At 49.3% G+C, this 25,105-nt stretch overlaps 2 protein-coding genes across 4 annotated transcripts in view; both read left to right on the top strand.

Moving 5' to 3' along the window:
• The window catches only part of STAM2 (signal transducing adaptor molecule 2), a 31,792-nt gene extending 22,397 nt beyond the window's left edge, over positions 1-9,395 (top strand). Inside the window, exons 11-14 of the mRNA XM_029072127.1 lie at positions 804-858; positions 1,984-2,128; positions 5,556-5,710; positions 6,672-9,395. Of these exons, the coding sequence (XP_028927960.1) occupies positions 804-858; positions 1,984-2,128; positions 5,556-5,710; positions 6,672-6,900 (584 nt within the window). The 3' untranslated portion in view covers positions 6,901-9,395. The remainder of the gene's footprint in view (positions 1-803; positions 859-1,983; positions 2,129-5,555; positions 5,711-6,671) is intronic.
• Positions 9,396-13,778: 4,383 nt separating this feature from the next.
• The window catches only part of CACNB4 (calcium voltage-gated channel auxiliary subunit beta 4), a 115,176-nt gene continuing 103,849 nt past the window's right edge, over positions 13,779-25,105 (top strand). For 2 of the 3 annotated variants that reach the window (XM_029071461.1, XM_007671116.2), the window contains exons 1-2: positions 14,737-14,881; positions 15,173-15,256. In XM_029071461.1, coding sequence (XP_028927294.1) covers positions 14,873-14,881; positions 15,173-15,256 — 93 coding nt within the window. In that variant the 5' untranslated portion in view covers positions 14,737-14,872. Of the gene's footprint in view, positions 14,099-14,736; positions 14,882-15,172; positions 15,257-25,105 lie in introns of those variants that run through there. The other variant, XM_007671115.4, reaches the window with a different exon arrangement.

Below are 25,105 nucleotides of genomic sequence, written 5' to 3'. Positions count from 1 at the left end.
AGACGATCTAGTCTTATTTGTTAGAGGGCACAGAAAAACATGATTCTATACTAAAGTAATTGAGTCCTAAGTCTAGAAGAATCTACTCTTCCTGATGACTTGTTTTGCATCAAAAATTTAAAGAGCAAAGTGACACAGGATTTATACTAGTCCTGAAATCATTGCCTTCAGTGAACATATTCCTCAAAGCCTTTGTACATACCCAAGTTAAGCAACCTTATAAAGATGTTTTTCGGAATGAGAAAATGAGGTTCTGTAGTTCGGGCAGAAAGGGGGTTAAAGTTTCAGAATTTTCCATGGGGAAAATCATCTGGAAAGTAAAGATGACAGTTTTTCTTTGTTATCCTGGGTAAATTTGATCGGATTAGACATTTTAGGGCTAGAGCATATTTTCCAATGAACAGTTTATGAGATCACTTTTACAGTGATTTTAAAACTAACCTACAAAGCGTATTTTCATTTTTACACTGTGGCCCAAGACCCCTAGTTGATGCAGCTGACTGTGAAGTTTTTTCAAGCTTTTTAAAGACCTTGGAAAGTCTCCAAATTCCATTATCTGTCAGTCCAGTTAACAGTGCAAAATATGTAGCATTTTAATTCTTGTCTTTTGCTGAATAGTTACTGGAATAACCTAAAAAGCGACTGGGCTGGGTGTGGTCTCTTTCTCTAGTGCAGAGTTGTGAAGTCACATTAAATTAATTCTATGTGTATTGGGCATGGGGATTGCTTTCTCCACGTAATAAAGCAAGATGAAAAACGTTTAACCTGAATTGGTTTGAAAGACACCTCTTTTGTGTTTACAGACTGCTGTCAACAGATGGGCCCTATGATAGATGAAAAGCTTGAGGAGATTGATAGGTGAGCGATTTTTGGTGCCTCTCACGTTAATTGAATCTTCACTCTGTACTTTCCCAAGATCAAGGAATCTGCAAACTTGACAGAAAACACACCTCCCTTCCGAGGCAGTTTTCCTCTGTCAATTACAATATAACGTGCAAGGGATTTTGACACGTATATAATCTGTTCTTGCTAAAAGTGTGGGTGAAGAGTTATGATCAGACTGGTTTTTAATTACCTTCTGGTGCCCAGGTTGGCGAGGTGGCCATGATAATAATACCGTGTGCAGAGCACTGTACTAAGTGCTTGGAAAGTACAATTCAGCAAAAGAGACAATCCCTGCCCTCACCGGGCTCACCGTCTAGAAGCGGGGAGAGAGAAATCAATACAAGGAAACAGGCATCAATATAAGTAAACAGAATTAGAGATATATACACATCAAAGCAAGTCAACGGGCAATAATTAAGCCGAACTGTAGATATGTAAACATATATGCACAAGTGCTGTGGGGCGGGGAGGGGGAGTACAGTAGAGCAGAGGGAGAGAGTCGGAGCGATGGGGAGGAGAAGGGGAGCTGAGGAAAAGGGGGGTTGGTCTGGGAAGGCCTCCTGGAGGAGGTGAGCCTTCAGTAGGGCTTTGAAGGGGGGACGTGTGGTTGCGAGATACCAACTCTGTTATGTCGTACTCCCCCAAGTGCTTAGTACAGTGCTCTGCCCACAGTCAGCGCTCAATAAATACCATTGACTGACTGGAACAGTGGTAATGATCCATAGAAAATCTCACTTGAAAAGCATAAAATTAGTTCATAAAGAGTTTAGCAGGGTGATGGGCCCAGTATTTGAAAATCAGTGAGTGAATATTCCCACTGTGTTTTTTAATTTTAACCCCCATCCCCCTTACTCCCCCTACCTTGGGTCCTAATCAGAATTTCATTGAATTTTGAGCCTGCGACGCTCAAAATGTCAAATTATCTAGCTCGTTATTTCATGTGTTTAAAATGTTTCATCCCTTTTTCCACGGTCACTATTTTCCCGATCGCAGCTTGAAAACGAGAGCTATCGATTGCAATGTGCCGGTGTTTTATTGCTAAGTAATGCTGCCGGGGCTAAGCGCGGAGACGCTTGAAATATTGATTCTGTCCGACAGGAAGCATTCCGAACTGTCTGAACTGAATGTGAAAGTTCTGGAAGCCCTGGAACTCTATAACAAGTTGGTGAACGAAGCTCCCGTGTATTCGGTCTATTCGAAGCTCCAGGCTCCGACCCACTACTCTCCTGGAGTCCCAGTGCAGGTGAGCACATCTCTTGGGGGATGAAATTGCGGGAAGGGGTGTATGTCTGTGGCATTTAATTGTGGGTATCCATCCCATCAACCTTGAATGATTTGGCCTTTCCACAAAGTTTCTTTAAAACTTACTGTGAAATATTTTACTACAGCAGAGCAGTTATTAACATTTCATGAATACACCGCAGGAAAAACTGTAGAAGGAAAGCTATATTTAGAAAGTGAATTCTTTTAAAAGCAGCTCAGATAGCCAAAGCATCAGGAGCGGGGGCGGCCAGCATCGTCTTGACAAATCGGATCGTTTACCCTGCTGCCTCCCCCCCGCCCCGCCCCACGGTGCCTAAGAGAAATAAAAATAATAGTAATGAGAACCGTCACACACGAGCGTGCCTGAATTAAGCGTATCAGCCAGTTTCTGAGGGTGGTTAAACTTCTGTGGAAGTGGCACAGGGAGTTCTTTGTACAGTAGTTCCCATATCAGTGTGTCGATAAATATGGGGAACACCAGTTGTTTTATGCGGGTAACCCTCGCCAATTTGTTAAAACTCAGTTTATGGCCCATCTGCCCAAATAGTTGCCCATCCCAGCTCCACTAATGTGATGGGATCTCTTCAGGGACCTGCAGATATTACCGGCCAGACCGATTATCAGTAGTAGTTCACTAAGCGCTCACTGTGTGCAGAGCATTGTGCTAATTGAGAAGCAGCGTAGTGGATAGAGCACAGGCCTGGGAGTCAGAAGGACCTGGGTTCTCATCCCAGCCCCGCCACTTGTCTGCTGGGTGACTTTGGGTAAGTCACTTCACTTTTCTGGGCCTCAGGTCTCTCACCTGTATAGTGAGGATTAAGACTGTGAGCCCCGTGTGGGACGGGGTCTGTGTCCAAACAGATCACCTGGTATCTACTCCAGCGCTCAAAACAGTGCCAGGCTAGTAAGCGCTTAACAGATATTGTGTGTGTGTGTGTACGTACACATTTTGGAATGTGCCTAAAGCAGTTGAAATGGTTTTCACCTTGCAGTCGCCAACTAAAATGATTTCCCCGTTCGTCTCTGTCTCCCCCGTCAAAACTGCTCCTACTGACAGTTCGGTGAGAGCTTTGATCTGCCAAATATTTGTTCATCGGTAAACTTAAAAAAAGCATAAACGCATGAAAGATACTGAGGAGAAAAGGTAGACTGCAGGTGCATAATTTAGGTGGGTTTTTACAGGATTGCTAATAGTTCAGTGGGGGGGTAAAAAGAATAGTTACCGTGGCAACTGCCACATCAAAGAAGTTACACCGAACCAGCGTGGCGTGCCCGGAACTTTTGGAAGTGATGAAAGACTCGTCGTGAGTGGGCGGAAAGGAGTTTAGGGTGCAGAAGGCAGCTGGAGTTTATTCAGGGTTGCAGTTGTTTTACGAAGATGTTGGCTGCTTCTCTGAAAACAGAGCAAAATGGAGCAGCCTGGCTATTGTTGAATAAAGTCAGCTTCCATCTGGGTCCCAGAGGGGTGTCCGCCCATCAGAGTTCGGATGCCTGCGTGCCAGCGTTTGTTGCTCAGGTTGCACGACCCAGGTTTTGCCGATCACAATTCGATTCCTCAGGTGCCATCCCCTCGTCGTAACCCCGTGGTGCCCATCGGAACCAGAAATGAGAATGCTCGAAAGAACGCTCCCACTTGACTCATTTGGCCGTATTGTTTGTGTGAAAGATTTTCCATTTGGTACCAGAAGTAGTTAGGGTAGGGTTTGAGATAATAATAATAATAATAATAATAATAGTATTTGAGCGCTCCTTCTGTGTCAAGCACCGTGCTAAGAGCTGGGGTAGATACAAGCTAATCCGGTTGGACACAGTCCCTGTCCCATAGGGGACTTCCAGGCTTAATTCCCATTTTACAGATAAGGTAACAGGTACAGAGAAGTGAAGCGACTTGCCCAAGGTCACACAGCGAACCAGTGGCATGATCTTGATGAGGATGAAGTCTGCCATCAAGAAGGGGGATGAGCCACACCATAGTTTATGTAACGCGGTGATAATCCGCACACTAGCCTAGAAGGGTTTTTTTTTGGCAAAAGCTCGGCTTGCCGTCTGCGCGTTATTAGGTGACTGCTTTGGACGCAAGCTGATTGCCCTGAAAACTAGCCAGGTGGTTTTAAGAGTTATAATTTAAAGCAGCGCTAATAGAAATGTGTTTGAGTATTGAATACGGCAAGAACGGAAGAACTCAAAGCAGGCGAAATATGGTTATTTGACATTTATTAAGAACTCAGTGTGTAATAAGTGCCGTACAGAGTCCCTGCCCCCAAAGAGCTTCCAGCTACAGTAAATAAGACAAGCACTTGGAGTACCGATAAAAGTTTGTGGCATCGCCAAGGAATCAGTCATATCTATTGAGCGAGCACTTACTGTACAGAGCACTGTAGTACGCTCTTGGGAGAATACAGTACCTCAGAGTAGGTAAACACATTTCCTGTCCAGAAGCTCCCAGGTCTTGTCACAGCCCTGGAATGATCAATCAATCAGTGGTATTCGAGTGCTTACTGTGTGCAGAGCACTGTACTAAGCGCTTGGAAAGCATGATATAACAGGATTAGCGGACACGTTCCCCGCCCTCAACAGGCTCGCACCTCTCATCCCCCGGCTTGTGTGTACAGACCCCGTGTCCTGACCCTCCAGGCTGGAAGAGGGGAGTTATTGGGTGCTTACTGTGTGCACAGCACTGTACTAAGCGTTTGGAGAGCACAGCACAGGATTAGTAGACAGCAGATTAGCAGGATGAGTAGTTTGAGAAGTGTAGCTGAGGGGGTCCGTCCCCTTCCGGGAGCAGAATCATTGGCTAGGGGAAGTGGATGGCGGTTTTCTTGCATGGGACCGCTGGCTCCTTCTCTTGTGGCCATCGCCCTCTGCCAGAGGATGGTGGGTCAGTAAAGGGTTAGGGGGTCGTGGAGTTAGTTGAGAATTGATTCTGGCGGCATGTGGGTTGGACAGGGGTGCTCGTGCCCCACTCTGGGCCACCCTCGTTCGGGAACAAAGGCAACCGGAATGGAGTCGGAAGAAAACTCCTGCTCGCCGCTGACTCGGTCAAATCAACCAGTGGTATTTTTTGAGCACTTACTGCGTGCAGAGCACCGTACGGTTACCCGTGCCGGTTAATGGCTCTGAAGCTTTGACTGCCAGCCCGGGGGCCAGAAAGAGCCACCAGACGTGTAGTCGAAAAGGGCTACGTGACCAGTCTGCACAGCGTTCTGGTTCACTGGCTCCCGAATGCCAGATTTAATCAGTCGGTCAATCGCTGGTACTTATCGGGCACTTGGGAGAGTACTACAGAATTAAATGTGCATTTCTACCCCCTCGGATTCTAGAATATCTTGGTCTAGCACTGTGGCACGTGGACCCGCGGGATGAGGCGGGGGGCAGTTCTCCAGTGAAGGTTTTCTGTTTGTTCCTAGGCCTATCCCGTCCAGCCACCCGGAGGGAGCTACATGGTTCAGGCCGTCCCCCAAGGCTACGGTCTGGGACCCGATCAGATCGGCCCGTTGCGGTCTCTCCCTCCCAACATAAATTCTTCCGGAACAGCCCAGCCCGCTCAGACTCCGTACTTAAGGCAAGTGTGGTAACGGTCCCCAATCTTTTTCACCCGTCTTTCAAGATCAAAACTCCCGAAACCTCAGAGCGATTGTATTTCCCCGGTCTCCCGTTGTTCACTCAGACCCTGAAAGAACTACGGGGCCTCCATTAATCTGTCTTTCCCCTGTGGATATTTTGAACCCCGGTGAAAAATCCCATTTCCTACATCACACACTCCGTCAAGACAGGCTCGTTAGCACATGTGAAATCATACCCTGAAAATGATTTGCTTAAAATGTAATTTTGCCAGTACTTGTCATTTCTTGTCAGCTAAAGAATAAGTGTTTATTGCAAGTGTGCAGCACCTAAGCCCAGACTCAGTCTGTAGGGAGACTAGCGCATCCGTTCTCGAATATGACAGAAACTTAGTAGGTTGGAGGTTTTCAACTCCAGGTACTTTTTCTGTAGTTAGGATCACCCCAGGTGGGACCTGCCCTAGTGGGAACTGTGGAGAAGGAAAATGTTTGACGCCATGGGCTCAGTCTCGGGGCCTTTCCTGTTCCCCCATTTCCTTCTCTTCCCTTTTTCCGGATGAGAGAATGGTACCCTCAGCACCCATTGAGAAACAGCATGGCCTAGTGGATAGAGCACAGGTCTGGGAGTCAGAAGGTCACGGGTTCTAATTCCGCCCCCGCCGCTTGTCCGCTCCGTGACCTTGGGCAGGTGGCTTCACTGTGCCTCAGTTACCTCGTCGGTAAAACGGAGATGAAGATTGTGAGCCCCGTGTGGGACGGGGACTGTTTCCAACCTGATTACCTTGAATACCCTCGTGTTTAGAACATGGCTTGGCGCACAGGAAGTGCTTAACTACCGTAAAGAAGGGACCAGCCATCCGACTGAAGCAGTCACCTCCCTTTGCTGGGAACTAGTACAGGAAAAAGATGCTGTGTGTGAGAACCGTTGAAAGGTCATATTTTTCCTCTGGTTTTTCTTCGCAGTACCGGACTGGAAACCGTTTCCAATTCCACGTACCTAAACCAGAACTCTGGCCTTCAGTCGGCTCCCGGGGCGGCTGCTTACCCACAGCAGATGGGCATGTCGGCAGACGTGGCACCCTACCAGAGCACCACGTCCGGTTTGCCTCAAGTACCAGGCTACCCCCTGGCAGTTCCAGCTCATTCAGTTGTCCAACAGCAGACGACTTGCCACCAGCAACCTCTTCTCTAAAAGCAAACAAGGCACATTCTTGAAAGCATTGACAAGTGTATTGCTCAGCCTTTGTGATTTTTGAATCATCCAGCCGTGGAATGAGAGCAGAACAGCTTTCCCCCTCGATTCGGAAGGACCGTGAATAGACAACTAGAATCTGCCTCAGCCTCTAGACTAGGAAGGAACTCTTCAAAGTGAAATCAGTTCCAAATCTGTGGGCCGGTTGTCTGAGAGTTTAGTCCAGTAGGCTAAAAAAAAAAAAAAAATTGGGGGCAACCATTAAGAGGATTTTCACAGTACCCAGTAGTGTATCTGAGCATATGATTCTCAAATATAAAAAATGTGGGTGGAGGCTTTTGGAGGAACAGATTTTTTTTTTTTCCAGGAATGTCTTCGATGAACCCGTAAAATAGTCGTGTTGTGCGTTCTGTCTGCTGACTCTTGAGTGTTGCCGAAATGCGAACGTTGAGTTCGCCATTACGACTTCTTGGTTAGTGAAAATGCGGTCATGTTTACCGCGCTGTCAGTTCCCCATTAAAGTCGTATTGAGTAATGTGAGTGTACTTGTCTGAAGCAGGAGGAAATTGGGAGGAAGGAGATTGTTTTCCCATTCTAACGAGGAGGACCACAAAAATACAGACCTGCCAGAGCTTTTAGCTTCTCACAAAAAAACCCTCCTAAATAGCATCCCACTAGACGTGCTTCTAGTCAGGGGAAGGATCTCTTCCTCTGAGAAGGAGCCTGGGGGTGTCCGGGGAACGGAAGCATCTCCCTTACGATTTCCTGTGCGGCCCATTGCCATTTCTGGTTGAAGATTCGGGGCCAAGACCGTCCCCGTCTGCGGGCTGGACTTTCATCCTCCGTAGAGTTTCCCTCAACCCGAAGGGAGGCCTGTAGGCAAACAGTAACCGAGAGCTTTTGCGAAAGAGACACCGGGCTCCTTGTCTTTCCCTTAGCGTCAGCTCTTTTCATTTAACGTGTATGTTAGGCATGGCATGTGTCCGTTGCTAGCGTGTTGACCTTGGAGTGTGTGGTGTGGTGATCGTGGGGTTTGCCACACGGTTTGAGACTCAGACGTCCCTCTGAGACGTCTTGAGCTTGTGGAACCGTAGCATGCAGTGGATTAAGAAATGAGATACCAAGTCAGTTTTCCTGATAACCTAATTTTTAGGTGACTTTTATCGCGTTAATAGTTCATAGGGACTGCAGAAGTTGATTGCGTGATCGTGGGATCGGCTTTCCCATCTGAAAAAATTGCACACTACAGTCCATCCTATTTACCATCAGACAGATATAAATATTATGAACAGGTGGTATTTAGATTGAGGGAGATAATGGACAGCTCTTTAATATTCAAAGTAGTTATTGCATGGCAGATTCCTACATGTGATTTTTACATATGTATTCTTTCTACCAAAAGAAAAAAAATTCTAATTTTTGGCGATTCTGAAAATGTTGTCCCCAAATGAAGTTCTCCCATCTTAGGCTCTGAAGGTTTACTGTTTACTAGTGTCAGAAACGATTTAGTCATAAAGTTCTACTACAAAGCATCGTGTATCCTGAACTGAAATGGTCCAACACAGATCTGTGTTGAAAATGGGGGAAAAAAAATAGTATTTGGAAGCCCACTCTAAATTATTTTTTCTTACTCCTGGTTCAAGAACTGGAGGGAAACTGTAATCGTCCCTACTCCGAGTTCTGTATGAAGTTGTTAAATATATAAATAACGTACTCTAAAATGGCACCTTAACTTTTTGTTAATATTCTTCCGATTTTAACACTTGGTTTCAAAAGCTGCTGTTCAGAAGAGGTAATTATCTGGAAGAGCTTAAGTATTTTGTCCAACTATATTTACTAATATTTTATTTGAATTTTTATGTAAGTTCTTGTCTCTGTTGTGAGTTTAAAAAAATGAAGTTGATTTGAATTCAGATTTGGAGCCATTGTCAGTGGCATCCAATGCATCGATTGGAGTTAGTAAACTAAATTAGCCTAATTCATCTTCAGATAAATTTAGTCCTTTATTACATGAAGTGTTTATAAATAGTGTATATAAGCATTTGTCTATGTGGGATTTTATAGACCGGCAGATATTTTCTGCTTCCCCTCCAATGAAAAATAACTGCTATTTTGTATTGGCAAGACCACTGTCTCTTCTCCGGTAATGCTGTTGCCAGTTAGTGTGATCATTTACGCAGTTTGTAGATAGTGTAAAATATCGGTTTATTAAATTGGTGTATTTAGGTAATCTTGTTGGTGTTAATAGAGGGTTGTAGCGGTTTTTTTTTCTCTTTGTGATCTTATGCACTGTCATATTTATTTTAAAGCCTGTTCATAATTAAACTTTATGCTGCCAAAGGAATTGTCTAACTTCAGATTTCTACATTAGGTCAATATCTATTGTTTTATATCAGGAGTACGTAGTAAATAACTTCTGCTTTTTCAAATGAACTCTTGTTAAAATAGAAAGAATTCCTGATACTTTATTATAATAAAATTAATTTTATTATTAATGTATCTAATTTTTTTCCCTGGTATTATAATTCAGTAAGATTGGGTAGACGTTCTTCTGGTTGACTAATTTTCCGGCTACATAGAGAAAACTCGAGTAGATTGGCAGTTTTGGGGTGGGTTTTTTTTTTTTTTTTTGGTAATTTGAACCAGACCCCTCCCCCCGCCCGCCAATTCACTCATTCCTTCTGTGATTTCATTTAGGAGCTGCAAAAATTTAGAAATAATTTGTCACTTTAGTAGGTTATCTGAAATACTTAATATATGACCTTTTCATTTGCGAGGATAAAATTGCGGCATTCCACTTTTTAAAAGAATTGATTTGAAAGTCTTTCAACTTAAAAGGAGTAAGGTGTTTGTTCGTTTTTACTCAATAAGTGGCACCCATTCACAGTGCTCTTGACTGCCAACAGAGTATTTCTCAAGGATATCATCATGGGAAAGCTGAAGTTATTTTTAAAAATAATACATGCAGCACCAATCGAGGTGTCTTCTGTCAGAAAAAAAATCTTTTCCCCAACTGGCTTCTCTACATCTAAATCAGGCACTTATGTATTAGAACGCTACATTTTCTTTGAAAGATATAAACTAGATCTGTTTTTTGTTTTGTTTTTTTCTTTTTTAAAATCATGGAGCTGATTTTTCCCCATGAGAAGAAGGGCTATATAAATTTAGTAACCTAAATTTAAATTTTAAAACAATCATTAAACTTTCATATTCAGATAAGTGACGGTTTGTACTTCCAGAGAACATTCTGAGAACTGTCTGGGTGCCAAACACCCACTACCTATATTTTCTTAAAGGTATAATTATTTAGAATCCAGATATAGCGCTTTGTCTCGGAAAGAGATTTATTTTACCGTTGTCCTCTGATTAATTATGCCCCACAACTCTGAAGGAAGTCTATAGTAGTACAGCCACTTCTCGATTATCTTTACTCGCGGGGGCAGGGAGAGTGTCAGTAAATTCAACCCGCCAATCCCGGCCTCTCAAACTGACCTTCTGAATCCTTTTCACCGTAGGTGGCTTCGGGTCACAAAATGGAATGACAGTTTGTCAGTCAGTGTTATTTGCTCTTTCCCTTCACTCATCCGACCTCCGGTGAAGCGGCTAGTTCGTGGAGCGATCCCTCTGTGGAAGGCGGCTCCAAAGTGACCTCAGAGCGGATAATAGAAACCGCTGCGTGGTTGTCTCCCATTTTCTCCCCAGGTATTTTTCCTTTGGCTGGAAGATACGCAGCTGATGGTGAAACTGCAGCTTGGGAGATAATCACTCACTTCCTTTTAGGTATGAAACTCTAGCGATGCACCTTTTGCCCTCCCAGTCCACAGCGCAAGAATTGCTGGGTTACCAGTGGTTAAGACAGGAAAGGTGGGTCTCACCAGCAACCCAACATGTGCCATGGTATTTTTGCAGAAGTGGTGATGGTTTGCGCCAAGCCACGCACACTCACCGTTCTGTGCCAAGTGGTCCCCATTACGGGCAAAGGAGGGGTAGAGAAAGTGTTGGGTCATTCAAACTGTCCTAAAAAGAGGGTCCCTTCTACAAAGGCATGAGTGACAGAAATTGACCTTAGAAAACTGGTGCCCCACTTATCCTGTCATTTGACCCTGTTTCCTGATGACCGGAGCCGGGTCGTCATTGAAAATCAATCAATCAATACTGTTTATTTTTTTTATGCGGTCGAGACCGGGGCCGATGGGGGCAAGTCACCACGGGATTGCTTTGATGAAGCAAATCTTACCAAATTGGTAAAGAAAGATCAGCAACATAAAAGTAGAGCAAATATGCAAAATTGAAGAAGCGTGGCAAAACTGAGGTTTACACGATAGAGTTAATCACGGCAAAAACAACGTTTTTGCGTCCGCTTTTTCAACACAACTTACGTTGTAAGTCACCCCACTTGAAGCTAACAGAAAAAATCCTACTTTACCGTAAAATGAATTCTACAATTATTCTTTGAAAAAACACAACCTCCCCCCCCAAAGAAAAACCACTTAAATGTTTTTAAAGTAGTTCTATCAATGACTAAACGATCCCCTGCCCACAAGCTGGAAGAGGATGTGGGGGAAGGCCTGCCGGCCAGGCTGACTTCCTCGGCCCTAGGTTGTGGCTAGAGTCCCTCTCCCGCGTGGGACTCAGTCTTAATCCCCATTTTACAGATGAGGTAACGGGGGCGCAGAGAAGTGAAGCGACTTGCCCAAGGTCACACAGCAGGCAGGTGACGGAGCCAGGATTAGAACCGTGGTCCGGCTGACTCCCAGAACTCTGCTCTGTCCACTGTCTTCTGAGGTAACTCCAGTCTCCTTGACCAGCAGAGTCTGAAACTTGCCCTTTGAGCCACGACGCCTAAGGAAACGGCCCAGGGTTGGGAGTCAGAGGTCGTGGGTTCTAATTCCAGCTCCGCCACTTGTCCGCTGTATGACTTTGGGCAAGTCACTTCCCTTCTCTGTGCCTCAGTTACCTCTTCTGTAAAATGGAGATGAAGACTGTGAACCCCACCAAGGACATCCTGATAACCTTGTATCTCCCCCAGCGCTTAGAACGATGCTTGGCACATAGTAAGCGCTTATCAAATGCCAACATTATTTTTATTATTGTTAATGTATTTCATGGTCCTTTCTCCTCTGTGGTGTGTGTGTTATTCCATCCTCCTTCATCTGTCCATCACCGCTCTCCTTCCCCGACCTTATTTGTAGATTGGGAACCCTTTGAGGGTCAGGCACCCTGTGTAATTCTCATCTGGGTATTTTTTCTCAGTCGCCAGACGAGGCCTTGCACGTGAAAGGTACTTGATAAATATTATTTCTGCCCTCACAGACAAGGTCCCTGGAACCTCGGCTTGGGTGTTCACAGCCATGTGGTGTCATCATTTATGTCACCATCAAAGTCACCGAAGGTTTTACGTGTACAATTCCATGATCACGGGAGCTCTGGCACCTCTATGCCTGGAAAATTAAGTGCTCTCCCACCTGCTCCAACAAGTTTTCCCCAGTTAATTCCCAGCATCGTCGGTAGTTTAAACCCATTCCCCACCTCTAGCTTTTATGTACTTTTATATACCCCTCCTCAGCACTCTTCCGTGCGTGTCAGTTCAATTGCATATTCAGTGATATCTCAACTACTGCATAACTATATTTATGCCTCTGTCTTTATGAGAAGCAGCATGGCGTCATGGATAGAGCACGGGCCTAGGAGTCAGAAGATCATGGATTCTAATCTTGGCTCCGCCATGTGTCTGCCTTGGGCAAGTCATTTTACTTCTCCGTGCCCCAGTTCCTTCACTTGTAAAAATGGAGATTGAGGCCGTGTGTTCCACATGGGACAGGAACTGCGTCCGATCCCAATCTGCTTGTATCCACCCCAGCGCTTAGTACAGTGCTTGGCACAAAGTAAGCGCTTAACATATACCACAGTTATCATCATCTCTCCAGGTAGAGGCTCTTTTTGGGCAGGAAACTACTTTTTTAAGGTGTCCTTGGTCCTGGTTCTCGAAGGTACCACCAGCAGGCAAAAGCCGGACTGATCCGGCCAGCTGGGAGGCTGAAGTTGAGTGGGTTTCCTACACAATATGTAGGGATTTTTCAATCCACGACCCCCACCATCACCCACCCGAACTCTCTCTCTCATCCCCTTCCCCTACTCCTCTGGGCATCTCCAGTTCAGCTGCTCCAAACCTCTTCTCTCCATCCCTCCCTTCTCTCACCGGCTCCTCATACGGTGGCTTTATTCCAGGCTCAAAGCGGCCGGTTTTGGGTCTCGGGGGTGTCGGCCCTCGACGGCCCACCCGGGAAGCCACAGGGCTAAGGGCCCGGGTGACCTTCAGGCCCGCTAGGACATCGTGGCTCGGGTTCAGGATTGCCGGGCTCTCTCCCTACCTCCTCACCCTGGTCGGCGAGCCCACCCGGTGGTCGAGGGCCAGCTGGCCGCCGGCCGCGAAGCGGGGCTGCGGGTGGGTTCCCGTCCCTCCTCCCCAGGAGCCGCACAAGACCCCTGAGGTCGAGAGGTCGGCTCTCCCTCCCAGTCCCGGGCTTCTCAGCCTCCCCACATCCCTGCCCTTTTCAGCCATGTGCCCACATTGCACCAGTTTTCCCTCTCCACGTCTGCAAATCCCGGCTCCTGCTTGATTCGTGGACTATGCAGTCTTTGTCTTTTTTTAAACTCTGCACGGTATTTTTATCCTTCTCTCTCCCTCCCCGCCCCCCGACATCCCCCTTTGCCTGTTCTGGGAAGCTCAGCTGCAGGGGGTAAGGGGAGGGAAGAGGGGGCTAGAAGTCCTGCCCTGATTGCAGATTGCTTTGGGTCAGCAAAGTCCCCTCCCTGCTGGCTCAGTGCCAGCTCTCTTCTTCTCTCTCTTTTTTTTTTTTCCCCTCTCCGTGTGTGTGTCACTGGAGCCCAGCGGCTGGGAAGGGGAAAAGCGCCTCTGTTGCTTTAAGGGGCTGCAGTGGCCCCCGTGGCCGGTCCTGGCGGCCAGCAGACCCAGCCACGGGGCTGGCCTGGCGGGCCGCTCCTCCTCCTCTTCTTCCTCCTCCTCCTCCTGCTCCTCTGGCTCCTCCAGCCTTGACCCCGGGGTGCAGACAGGTCCCCCGCCCGCCACTCGCCCGGCGGAGGGAGGGCGCAGGCCATGTCCAAGCTGTCCTCCTCTTCCTCCTCCTCCTACACCAAGAACGGCATTGCAGACGGACCGCACACCCCCACCTCCCAGGTACCAATCCTCCTCCTCCTCCCTCTTCTCCTCCTCCTCTTCTCCCCACTTGTCTCCTCCTCTCCCTCCTCCCACTCCTCTTTCCCCTCCTTCACCCCTCCTCTCCCTCTTCCCAATCCTCTCCCTCCTCCCACTCCTCCACCCCTCCTCTCCCTCTTCCCAATCCTCTCCCTCCTCCCACTCCTCCACCCCTCCTCTCCCTCTTCCCACTCCTCTTCCCTCTCCTTCACCCCTCCTCTCCCTCCTCCCACTCCTCCTCTCCCTCCTCCCACTCCTTTTTCCCCTACTCCTCTTCCCCCTCTTTTACCCCTCCTGTCCCTCTTCCCACTCCTCTTCTCTCTCCTTCACCCCTCCTCTCCCTCTTCTGACTCCTCTTCCCCCTCCTCTCACTCCTCTTCCCACCCCTTCTCTCCCTCCTCCCACTCCTCTTCCCCCTCCTCCCACTCTTCCCCCTCCTCCCACTCTTCCCCCTCCTTCACCCCTCCTCTCCCTCTTCCCACCCCTCCCCTCCCTCCCCCACCCCTCCCCTCCCTCCTCCACCTTTCTCCTTTTCAACCTCTTCCTCCCTCCCTCCCTCTCGACCTCCTTCCTTCCCCTTTCTCTCTCCTCCTCCCTCTTTCTCCTCCTGTTTCTCCCTCTTTCTCCTCCTCCTGCTTCTTCACCACCCCCATTCTCCTTCTTTTCCTCTGTGCTCCTGGCTGGTAACTGCCAGGCTGGCAGCTTCCTCCATCCCATGCGGGGGACTAGAGATCCTTTGCCTAAAAGTCCTTGTTGATGGATGTGGTGGGTGATGAGGGGAGCTTCTCCTCGCTCTCCCCTGCCCCCCTCCCACCCCGTCTCTCTCCTCCTCTCATCTCTCTCCCTCTTTGTCCCTTTTTCTCTTCTCTCTTTCTCTTCTCTTCCTCTCTCTTTTCTCTCCCTCTCCCTCCCTCCTTCTCCTCTGGGTTTATTTTAGAGGTTGGAGGGTAGTGGGGGGGAGGGGAGAACTTGGCTTCATATATTTGCCTCTACGCTTAGCTCCCTCTCCCCCAGCCCACCCTCACTCTCTCTTCTCTCTCGGCTGGTCGAGTTCAGGTGGCCAGAGGCACCACAAACCGCAGAAGCCGATTGAAACGATCCGATGGCAGCACCACTTCGACCAGTTTCATCCTCAGACAGGTAGGAGGGGACCGGGGCGGAGGAAGGGGGCGACCAAAGGAGCCGGGAGGGAGTTCTACCCCCTTGACCCTGAGAGCTTGGACAATCCAGGAAACTTCTTCCACCTGTAGGATGGAGTTGGTCCTCCCTTCCCTGTCCCCCAGCTCACTCTTTCCCTCTCTCTTACACACAGACACACAGAGTCTGGGCAGTTTGGGGTTCTGTCAAAGACCCTTGTCTCCCCTCTCCGTGCCTTTCTGCTGGTCTCAGTCAGTGCCGGGATCTGGGTGGGCTCTGGCGGTGAAGGCCTCTGGTAGTTAGTAGTTTGTGTGTCAGGATGATCTGAGAACTGTCAGTGCCCAGGACCGAGGAGACCCCGGCTCCCAGGTCTGGGTGGGAAGGGGAGAGGGAGGAGGCCATTTTGGGTCCTTAGAGGGAACTGATTCCACCCCCCGCCCCCCAGCCAATTTTGGGGGATTCCAAGGATTCCCTGCAGAGAGACCCCTCTTCACGGTGCCGCACCGGGGGGGGACCTCCCAGCTCTCGCCAGGGGACGGGCGCTCCTAAAGAAAAATTCAGACCGGTTTTGGGATGGCTTTTCCCGGTCTAGACCCCGGGGACAAGAGCAGTCTCTGGTTCAGGCAGCGGAGAAAGGTTCTCGTCTCTGAGGAACTGGGAAAAGTGTGAGAATTTACCGGGCAAGGTTTCTGCCAGCCTGACTCGGCTTTCTTCCTGGGTCTTGGCGGGGTTCTAGCTCTGTGTTCCTTGTTAATGATCCACTGGGAATGTCACTCCAATGTCATTGACCGTAACAATGGATGCTGAGGTAAGCTTATTGCCCTCCTTGGGGAGCACCCCCTCATCCCCTAATTCTCCTCTCTAGTTGATAAGATGGTTTGTGCCTGCGGAGAGAGATGGAAAGGTGAGTCACCTTTCTCTCTTGGCAGATTAGAGACCCCTAGGAACGAACGGTTCGAATTTCGGTGGGGTACTCGCCGTGGGCGTTACCGAACTTTTAGTCCTTGCTGCTCTGCTATTGATTCCCGGTATGACCTTGGTTATCTGATCTGACCTCTTGGTCCCTCGTGCTTCTTGTGCAAAGTGGATTGGACTTCTGCCTGAGGCTCTTTTTTAAATTGTGTTTACTGAGTGATCGCTTCTTGAGTTTTAGGAGCACATGGCTATAAGACCCTCAAATTAGACCCAGGTCCTTCCCAAGTGGATTACATTAGAAGATGCGTGGCGAGGCTTACTTGGGAAATGTGTGATGGGAAGGGTGCCGAGTTCACGGACTCCAAGGGCGTGGAGATTGTTTCACTTGCATTTAACATGGATGTGCATTGGGAGCAAATAAATCAGGGGAAAGGAAATAAATCCAGAATCCAGTTTGCAGCCTGTTGTAAATAGCCCCTTCCCGATATCACCACTGTCATATTTGCTAAACAGAGGCAATACTCTCGGGGAAGAATTTGAGCATCGGAAATATTTTGGGGTTTTCTGATGTTTATTTTAAAGGTGCCTATTTTTAGCAGTGCTTTATTGATACACCCAGTTGGAGACCCTAATTATGCAGCAGCAATACTATTTTTCATATCACCGTGAAATCTCATGAACAATCTGGCTCAAACTTTCCCGTTCATTTCCACCACCGCTTCGCTTAGGCACTGTGCTCTGAGGCAGGCTACCTATTTTGGCGAAGACGAAAATGGATACTGTCCACGATCACCTGCCCTCCCTAGGTTTGTGCCGGCGACACGATTCATTTTACTGTGTTGGTCATTTCTGAGCTAGATTCCACCTAATGTAAATTTTTTAAATCCCTGCTGCATCGGGAGGGAACGCCGGGGGCCATCCTGGTTTAAGTGCTCTGATGGGTTTGTTCGTTGGGCTCTTAGAAGCCCCTTAAGGAGTTGCTTTCGAAAGCCCTGTCAGTGAAGAATGAGAGAAAAACTTAACCTCCCCTCACCCCTCACCCCCTCCGCCTTGACATTATTTATACCCTTATGCTTTCTGCGCAATCTAGCTGCCTACCAAGACGCCTTGGGAGGCAGAGTGTTTCATGACATTTAAGATGGGGCGAAAGCCCTTTAGGAGAGGAATTCTACATGACCTTCAGAAATGAAATAGAACCGTGAAACCCGAAACAAGAAAAGGCACCCTTCCTGTTCAAGCTCACGTGGGGTCTCACTCTTTGAACGAGTTTGAGGTAGGGCTGCGTCTGCTTCTTGGCGTTTGCCTCGGCGTTGTGAAATTTCTCCAGCGAACCCCACGGGCTCTGTGGATCACCCACGGGCGGGAAGAGGAGGGGAGGGCTACCCGGAAAACAAGGCCGCTCCCCGGGAGGTGTCCGTGGCAGCCACTGCCCCCGCTTCGATGACTCAAAGAATTGGCTGGGTGATGAGACAATCTATTGTTCCACCAGGAGGACCAATTTAGCAGACGCTTCAAACTGGGTCTGGTCTTATTCATTCATTCAGTCATACTTATTGAGCATTCACTGGGTGCAGAGCACTGTACTAAGCGCTTGGGAGAGTACAATACAGCAATAAGCAGGCTCATTCCCTGCCCACAATCCATCAGAGGTACGGAGGAAGGTGGAAAAAGTGCTCAGCTCCCGCACGTAGAGATGCCGGTTTCGTTGGTCGGTCAGTCAATCGTATTTATCGAGCACTTACTGTTTGCAGAGCACTGTACTAAGCGCTTGGAAGAGTACAGTAGAACAAATAGACACATATCCTGTTGACAAGGGTTTACAGTCTAGAAAGGGAGACAGACATCAATATAACTACATAAGTGATATATGTCCATAAGTGCTGTGGGGCTGGGATGGGGGGTGATGAATAAACGGCGCAAGTCAGGGCGATGCAGAAGGGAGTGGAAGAAGAGGAAAGGAGGGCTTAGGGAAGGCCTCTTGGAGGAGGCGGGCCTTCAGTAGACTTTGAAAGAGGGGCAAGTAATTGTCGGACTTGAAGAGGGAGGACGTTCCAGACCGGAGGCAGGATGTGGGCGAGAGGTCGGTGGCGAGATACAGACACACCTTGGGGAGTGTGTGTGTATCCGTGTGTCCTTGCGTCTCCATGTATGCTCTACCACGTCCCCCTGGGTCAACAGACTTCACTCTCTCAACAAGCTCAGCGGCAGAAGGCTTCAATCAATTGTATTTGTTGAGCGCTTACTCTGTGCAGAGCGCTTACTAAGCCTCTGGGAGAGTACAGTACACCGGAGTCGGTCGGCATGTTCCCCTCCCACATCGAGCTTCACGGAAAGAGCGTAGGATTGGGAGTCCGGAGGCCCAGTTCCAGTTTCTTCTCTGGCCCTAGTCTGCTGTGTGACCTGGACAAGTCACTTAGCCTCACCGGGCCTCAGTTTCCTCATCTTTAAAGTGGGAATAAGATGCCCTCCCCTCTCGACCTTTTACACCGTGAGCCCGGTGCGGGACAGAGGCTGTGTCCTGTCTGATTGCCTTGTACCACAACAGAGCTCGACACGTCGTGAATGCTTAATAAATACCGTAATTCATTCTCGTGGGGCTGAACGGGGCCTCAGGATCGTGTACGAATGGTCTGAGTGGCTGAGGTTTGCTTTGTCTCCCTGCTTGTAACATCAGCTCTGTTCTGGCATTGATTAATCAATCGGATTGATCCAGACCCTACTGTAGTAGTATTTATTGAGTCCTCACTCGGCGCTAAATGCCCGGGAAGTACAGAAGAATCAAGTGACCCGTTCCCTAACCACTAGGGGCTTGCTCTGTAATTAGGGGAGAAAAACATAATATTATGACTCGAGTAATCGAAATAGAGCGGAAGCTTGTAGATGAATGTCGAGGAAGGGTTTAAAGTTCATAAGTGCTAGAGTTGGTTGATGGAATCAGATGACTCAGAGTCCTGAGAGATTAAGGGAAGGTTTGTTGGATGAGGTGGGAATCTGGGGAAACAGGTCGGCCAACTCTAATACTGTATTCTCCCAAGCGCTTAGTATAGTGTGCTGTACAAGCACTCTAATATGACTGATCTAGGAGGGATTTGAATGTAAGGAAAATATGATCTGTCTGCAGTGGGGAGAGAGGGAGTTCGGAGCCAGGAAAGCAGCATAATCCAGGGTACGGAGGTGGGAGAGTAGAGAGGGAGGTTCAGCAAGGTACTGAACTAAGCACTTGGGGAGAGAACGGTAGATGTAATAGACGCCATCCCTGCCCTCCAGCAGCTTACGGTCTAGCGGGATCATTAAAGTCTGGGACATGGAAAACGTGGACCTCGTCTAAATCCAAAAAGGTGTTTTACAGGGCCGGGAAATTCAATCTATGAAGAGAGATCCGTGGCTTAAGGTGCTTTAGCCCATTCAGAAGCAATCAATCAATGGTCTTTAGCGAGCGCTTACTGCGTGCAGAGAATTGTACTAAGCACTTGAGAGAGTAAGATATAACAATATAACAGACACGTTCACTGCCCACAACAAGCTCCCAGCCTAGAGGGAGAGACAGACATTAGTATAAATAAATAAATTACAGATATGTATGAAAGTACTGTGGGGTTGGAAGAGGGGATGAATAAAGGAAGCAGATCAGGGTGACAGAAGGGAGAGGGAAAGAAGGGCTTAGTGAGGGAAGACGTCTTGGAGGAGATGGGCTTTCAATGAGGCTTTGAAGGGGGAGAGAGTAATTATCTGCAACGTGGCTCGGTGGAAAGAGCCCGGGCTTGGGAGTCAGAGGTCACGGGTTTGAATCCCCGCTCCGCCACCTGTCAGCTGTGTGACTGTGGGCAAGTCACTTCACTTCTCTGTGCCTCAGTGACCTCATCCGGAAAATGGGGATTAACTGTGAGCCTCGCGAGGGACAACCTGATTTCCCTGTATCTCCCCCAGCGCTTAGAACAGTGCTCTGCACATAGTAAGCGCTTAACAAATACCAACATTACTATTATTATATGAAGAGGGAGGGCATTCCAGGCCAGAGACAGGATGTGGGCGAGAGATCGGTGGCAAGGTGGTCGAGGTTGAGGTACAGTGAGTAGGTTGGCATTAGAGAAGCAAAGTGTGTGGGCTGGGTTGTAGTAGGAGGGCAGAGAGGTGAGTTAGGAGAGGGCAAGGTGATTGAAGAGAGTAATTATCTGCAGCGTGGCTCAGTGGCAAGAGCCCGGGCTTGGGAGTCAGAGGTCATGGGTTCGAATCCCGGCTCTGCCACTCCTCAGCTGTGTGACTGTGGGCAAGTCACTTCACTTCTCTGGACCTCAGTTACCTCATCTGGAAAATGGGGGTTAAGACTGTGAGCCTCGTGTGGGACAACTGATCACCCTGTGTCTACCCCAGCGCTTAGAACAGTGCTCTGCACATAGTAAGCGCTTAACAAATACCAACATCATTATTATCATTATTATTATTATTATTAATCCCAGCTCCTCTACTTGCGTGTAGTGACTTTGGGCAAGTCACCTAACTTCCCTGTGCCTCAGATGCTTCATCTATAAAATGGGGATAAAGACCCCTATGTGGGACAGGGACTGTCCAACCTGATGATCTCGTGTCTACCCCAGTGCTCAGTACAGTGCCTGGCACATAGTAAGTGCTTAAACTATTAAAAAAAGGGGCAAGCCCTAAAAAAATTGTAATGTAGAGGATGCTTACTATGTGCTAAGCACTGGGATAGATACAAGATGATCAGAGCAAGCACAGTCCCTGCCCCACCGCTGACAAGGGCATTATAATGATAATAATAATTGCGGTATTGGTTAAGCGCTTACTACGTGCCAGGCACCGCACTAAGCGCTGGGCTGTGGATCCAAGCCAATCGGATCGGACGCGGTCTCTGCCCCATATGGGACTCGCGGTCTCAATCCCCATTTTACAGATGAGGTAAGTGAGGCCCAGTGAAGTGATCTGCCCGAGGTCACACGGCCCCAAGGGGCGGAGGCGGAACTAGAACCCGTAACTCCCAGGCCTGTGCTCCAGCCGCTACGCCTTCCCCACGTCAGAAGCGGGGAGAGCCGAGTGAAATCGGAGCAAGAGGTATTCAGGTTGCGAAGGAGGAAGAGTTTCTGGCAGTGAGGATCGAAACCCCGAAATGGGTTAAGAAGGAGGGAGGCGGAGCCCCGTCCCCTGGAGATCTTTGGAAATAGGATAATTCTTTTCCGCCCGGAATGATTTAAATTTAGTCTCGCTGATGGCGGGGGGCTTCTGAGGGGCATCTCGTGCCGGGGCATTGCAGGGCCCAGGAAACGGTGATTCCTGCACCACCCCCCTCTTGCCTCCCCTGCTGCCCCCATGAGAGAAAAAGGATCCCCCCCCGACACACACACTTCATTTCTCCATGCTTTCTCTCTCTCTCTCTCTCCCTTCCTACCCCCCATCAGTGGCCACAGCAGGGCCCACTGGCGGGTGGGACAGGCGGCAGCGGCAAGCGGGGTGGGCAGCGTGGAGGAGGGGGATGGTGCTCACGGTGGGGATTGCCTGTGCTCATCCGTCCATCCGTGCATTTATTCCGTCGCGTTTCCCGAACATCTGTCAGGTGCGGAAGCGTTGTCTCGAGCGCGGGGGAAGACTACGAGAGCTTAGAACGGTGCCTGGCACGTAGTCAGCGCTTCGTTCATTCAGCAGTATTTATCGAGTGCTGACTATGTGCAGGGCACTGTACTAAGCACTTGGAATGTACAATTCGGCAACGGAATTCGGCAACACCCTGTCCCACGACGGGCTTACACTCTAATCGGCTTCACAGTTGCCATCATCGTTATTATTATAAATAAGACCTATGGCGATGGGGGCGGTATGGGATCTGTGTTCTAATCCTGCCTCGGCCATTAGCCTGCCGTATGACCTTGGGCAACCTGGTCTCCCTCCCCCTCAGGCAGCGAGTTGGGACGGGAACTCTATCTGACCCGATTATTTTCGTAGCTACGGCACCACTTAATACAGCACTTGACGTGAAGTGAACTTTGAACAAATCTCACTATTATTATTACCGTTGATAAAAAAATATCACTGCCTCCCGCAAAGATGCCACCGTGACGGTTATTGTATTTGTCAGGCGCTCTCTACGCGTCAAGCACTGTTCTAAGATTTGGGGTAGATAGAAAATTGATCAGGTCCATCACAGTCCCTGTCCCACATGGGGTTCACAGTCTAAGTAGGAGGGAGAAGAGATTAATTCCCATTTTACATAGGAGGAAATTGAGACACACAGAAGTTAAGCGACTTGGCCAAGGCCGTGCAGCAGGCCGGTGGCAGAGGCGGAATTAGAACCCAGGTCTTCCGAAGGCCAGTGCCCTTTCCACCAGGCCGACTTGTACTGGGGAGGCGGCGTGGCCGGGGAAGAAGCGTGGCTCAGTGGAAAGAGCCCGGGCTTCGGAGTCAGAGGTCGTGGGTTCGACTCCCGGCTCTGCCCCTCGTCAGCTGTGTGACTGTGGGCGAGTCGCTTCACTTCTCCGGGCCTCGGTTACCTCATCTGGAAAATGGGGATTAACCGTGAGCTAACGTAGCTTTTAGATTCCCTCATGGCAGAGTAGATTAGCCCGGTGACCTGGGCTACTGGTGGAACGACATCCAAGCTTTACAGCAGGAGTCCGCCCGGCCTTTCAGGTCCGCGTCTTTACATCTTCAACACCCGAGCCCCCCTCGGCCGCGGCTCGGACGCGGTGCCCGGAGAGGAGCAGCCTGGCCTTGAGGAGAGAGGCGGGGCCTGGGAGTCGGAAGGTCATGGGTTCTGATCCTGCCTCCGCCATTTATCTACTGTGTGAACTTGGGCAAGTGTCTTCACTTCTCTGGGCCTCAGTTCCCTCATCTGGCAAATGGGGATGGAGACTTTGAGCCCCAAGTGGGACAGGGACTGTGTCCGACCCGATTTGCTTGCGTCCACCCCGGCGCTTAGTACAGTGCCTGGCACCTAGGAAGCACCTAACGGACACCATTCTTATTACGAGAATATTAATACGTTATTATGAGAAGCAGCGTGGCTCAGTGGAAAGAGCCCGGGCCTGGGAGTCGGAGGTCACGGGTTCGAATCCTGCCCCTGCCACTTGTCAGCTGTGTGATTGCGGGCAAGTCGCTTCACTTCTCTGTGCTTCAGTGACCTCATCTGGAAAACGGGGATGAAGACTGTGAGCCTCACGCGGAACAACCTCATTACCCTGTATCTCCCCCAGTGCTTAGAACAGTGCTCTGCACGTAGTAAGCGCTTAACAAATACCAACATTATTATTATTATTTTCAGCTAGACCAGTGAGGGGTAACGGAAGGGTTCTGGGGCTGGGGGATCATTCATTCATTCATTCAATCATATTTATTGAGCGCTTACTATGTGCAGAGCACTGTACTAAGCGCTTGGACTGTACAATTCCCTGTCTAGCTCCTTCTGGTGGTTTGGGGCATATTTGCAAAATAGTCCATAAAAAATACCACTAATAATGGAATTTGTTAAGCGCTTACCACGTGCCAAGCTCCGGGGTAGATACAAGATACTCAGGTTGTCCCCCGTGGGGCTCCCATCCTTCATCCCCCTTTGACAGACGAGGAAACTGAGGCCCGGAGAAGTGAAGCGACTTGGCCCAGGTCCCACAGCGGACAAGTGGCAGAGCCGGGATTAGGACCCATATAAGAATAATAATTCTGGTGTTCGTTAAGCGCTTACTATGTGCAGAGCGCTGTTCTAAGCGCTGGGGTAGATACCGGGTCATCGGGTTGCCCCCTCGTGAGGCTCACGGTCTTCATCCCCATTTTACAGATGAGGCAACTGAGGCACAGAGAAGTGAAGTGACTTGCCCACAGTCACGTGACATCGTCCCTTACGGTGCCAGTGGATCCCGAGCGTCTCTCTGTCCTGGGTTCCCGGGGTGCGTCACCGGTCACCGCTGCCAGGCCCCTTCTCACTCGTTAATTCATTCGATAGTATTTATTGAGCGCTTACTCTGTGCAGAGCACTGGACTAAGCGCTTGGAATATACAAATCGGTAACAGATAGAGACGGTCCCTGCCCTTTGACGGGCTCACGGTCTGATCGGGGGAGACGGACGGACGAGAACAATGGCGATAAGTAGAATCTCCACTGGGAGATCCGGCCACCCCCCCGGGGGATGGTTCCGCGGTCCCGCTCTGCCGCCGGGGGGGTGGAATTCACGGGAAGCTGGAAATCTCTGACCCTGAAACCCAATTAAGGATCAGTTCGGGCCGGACCGGATCGCAGACGGTCTTCCGGACCGTTCTTGATTGGCAGGGGCCTCTGGAGAAAGAGGTCTGGCCCCAATTAGAGCCCAGCACGAACCCCGTCACCTCAAGGCAGGAATGGCCTCAAAATGAGCCCACCGGGGCCCGTCCCTGGTAGAGAAGCAGCGCGGCTCAGTGGAAAGAGCCCGGGCTTGGGAGTCAGAGGTCCTGGGTGCAAATCCCGCATCCGCCGCTTGTCCGCCGTGTGACTCTGGGCGAGTCACTTCGCTTCTCTGGGCCTCAGTGACCCCATCTGTAAAATGGGGAGGAAGACTGTGAGCCTCACGTGGGACGACCTGATCACCTTGAATCCTTCCCAGCGTTTAGAACGGTGCTTTGCGCATAGTAAGCGCTTAACAAATGCCATCGTTACGATGATTGTCATTATTCTGTGCATACGTATGTTCATCTGGGTGTAGGAGAGTAGGGGGAGGGTCCTGCACACGGGTGGAAGTTCCTGCGAGAACCAGCGTGATTTTGTGGAGAGAGCATGAGCCGGCGAATCAGAAGGACCTGGGTTCTAATCCTGCCTCCGCCACCTGTCCTGCCCCTTGTCGGCTGTGTGACTGTGGGCAAGTCACTTCACTTCTCTGTGCCTCAGTTCCCTCATCTGTAAAATGGGGATGAAGACCGTGAGCCTCATGTGGGACAACCTCATTCCCCTATATCTACCCCAGAGCT

The sequence above is a fragment of the Ornithorhynchus anatinus genome, chromosome 9 (assembly GCF_004115215.2).
Source record: "Ornithorhynchus anatinus isolate Pmale09 chromosome 9, mOrnAna1.pri.v4, whole genome shotgun sequence".
Taxonomy (NCBI): Eukaryota; Metazoa; Chordata; class Mammalia; order Monotremata; family Ornithorhynchidae; genus Ornithorhynchus; species Ornithorhynchus anatinus.
The sequence above is the reverse complement of the archived record's forward strand: the minus strand, read 5'-3'. Positions and strand labels throughout refer to the sequence as shown.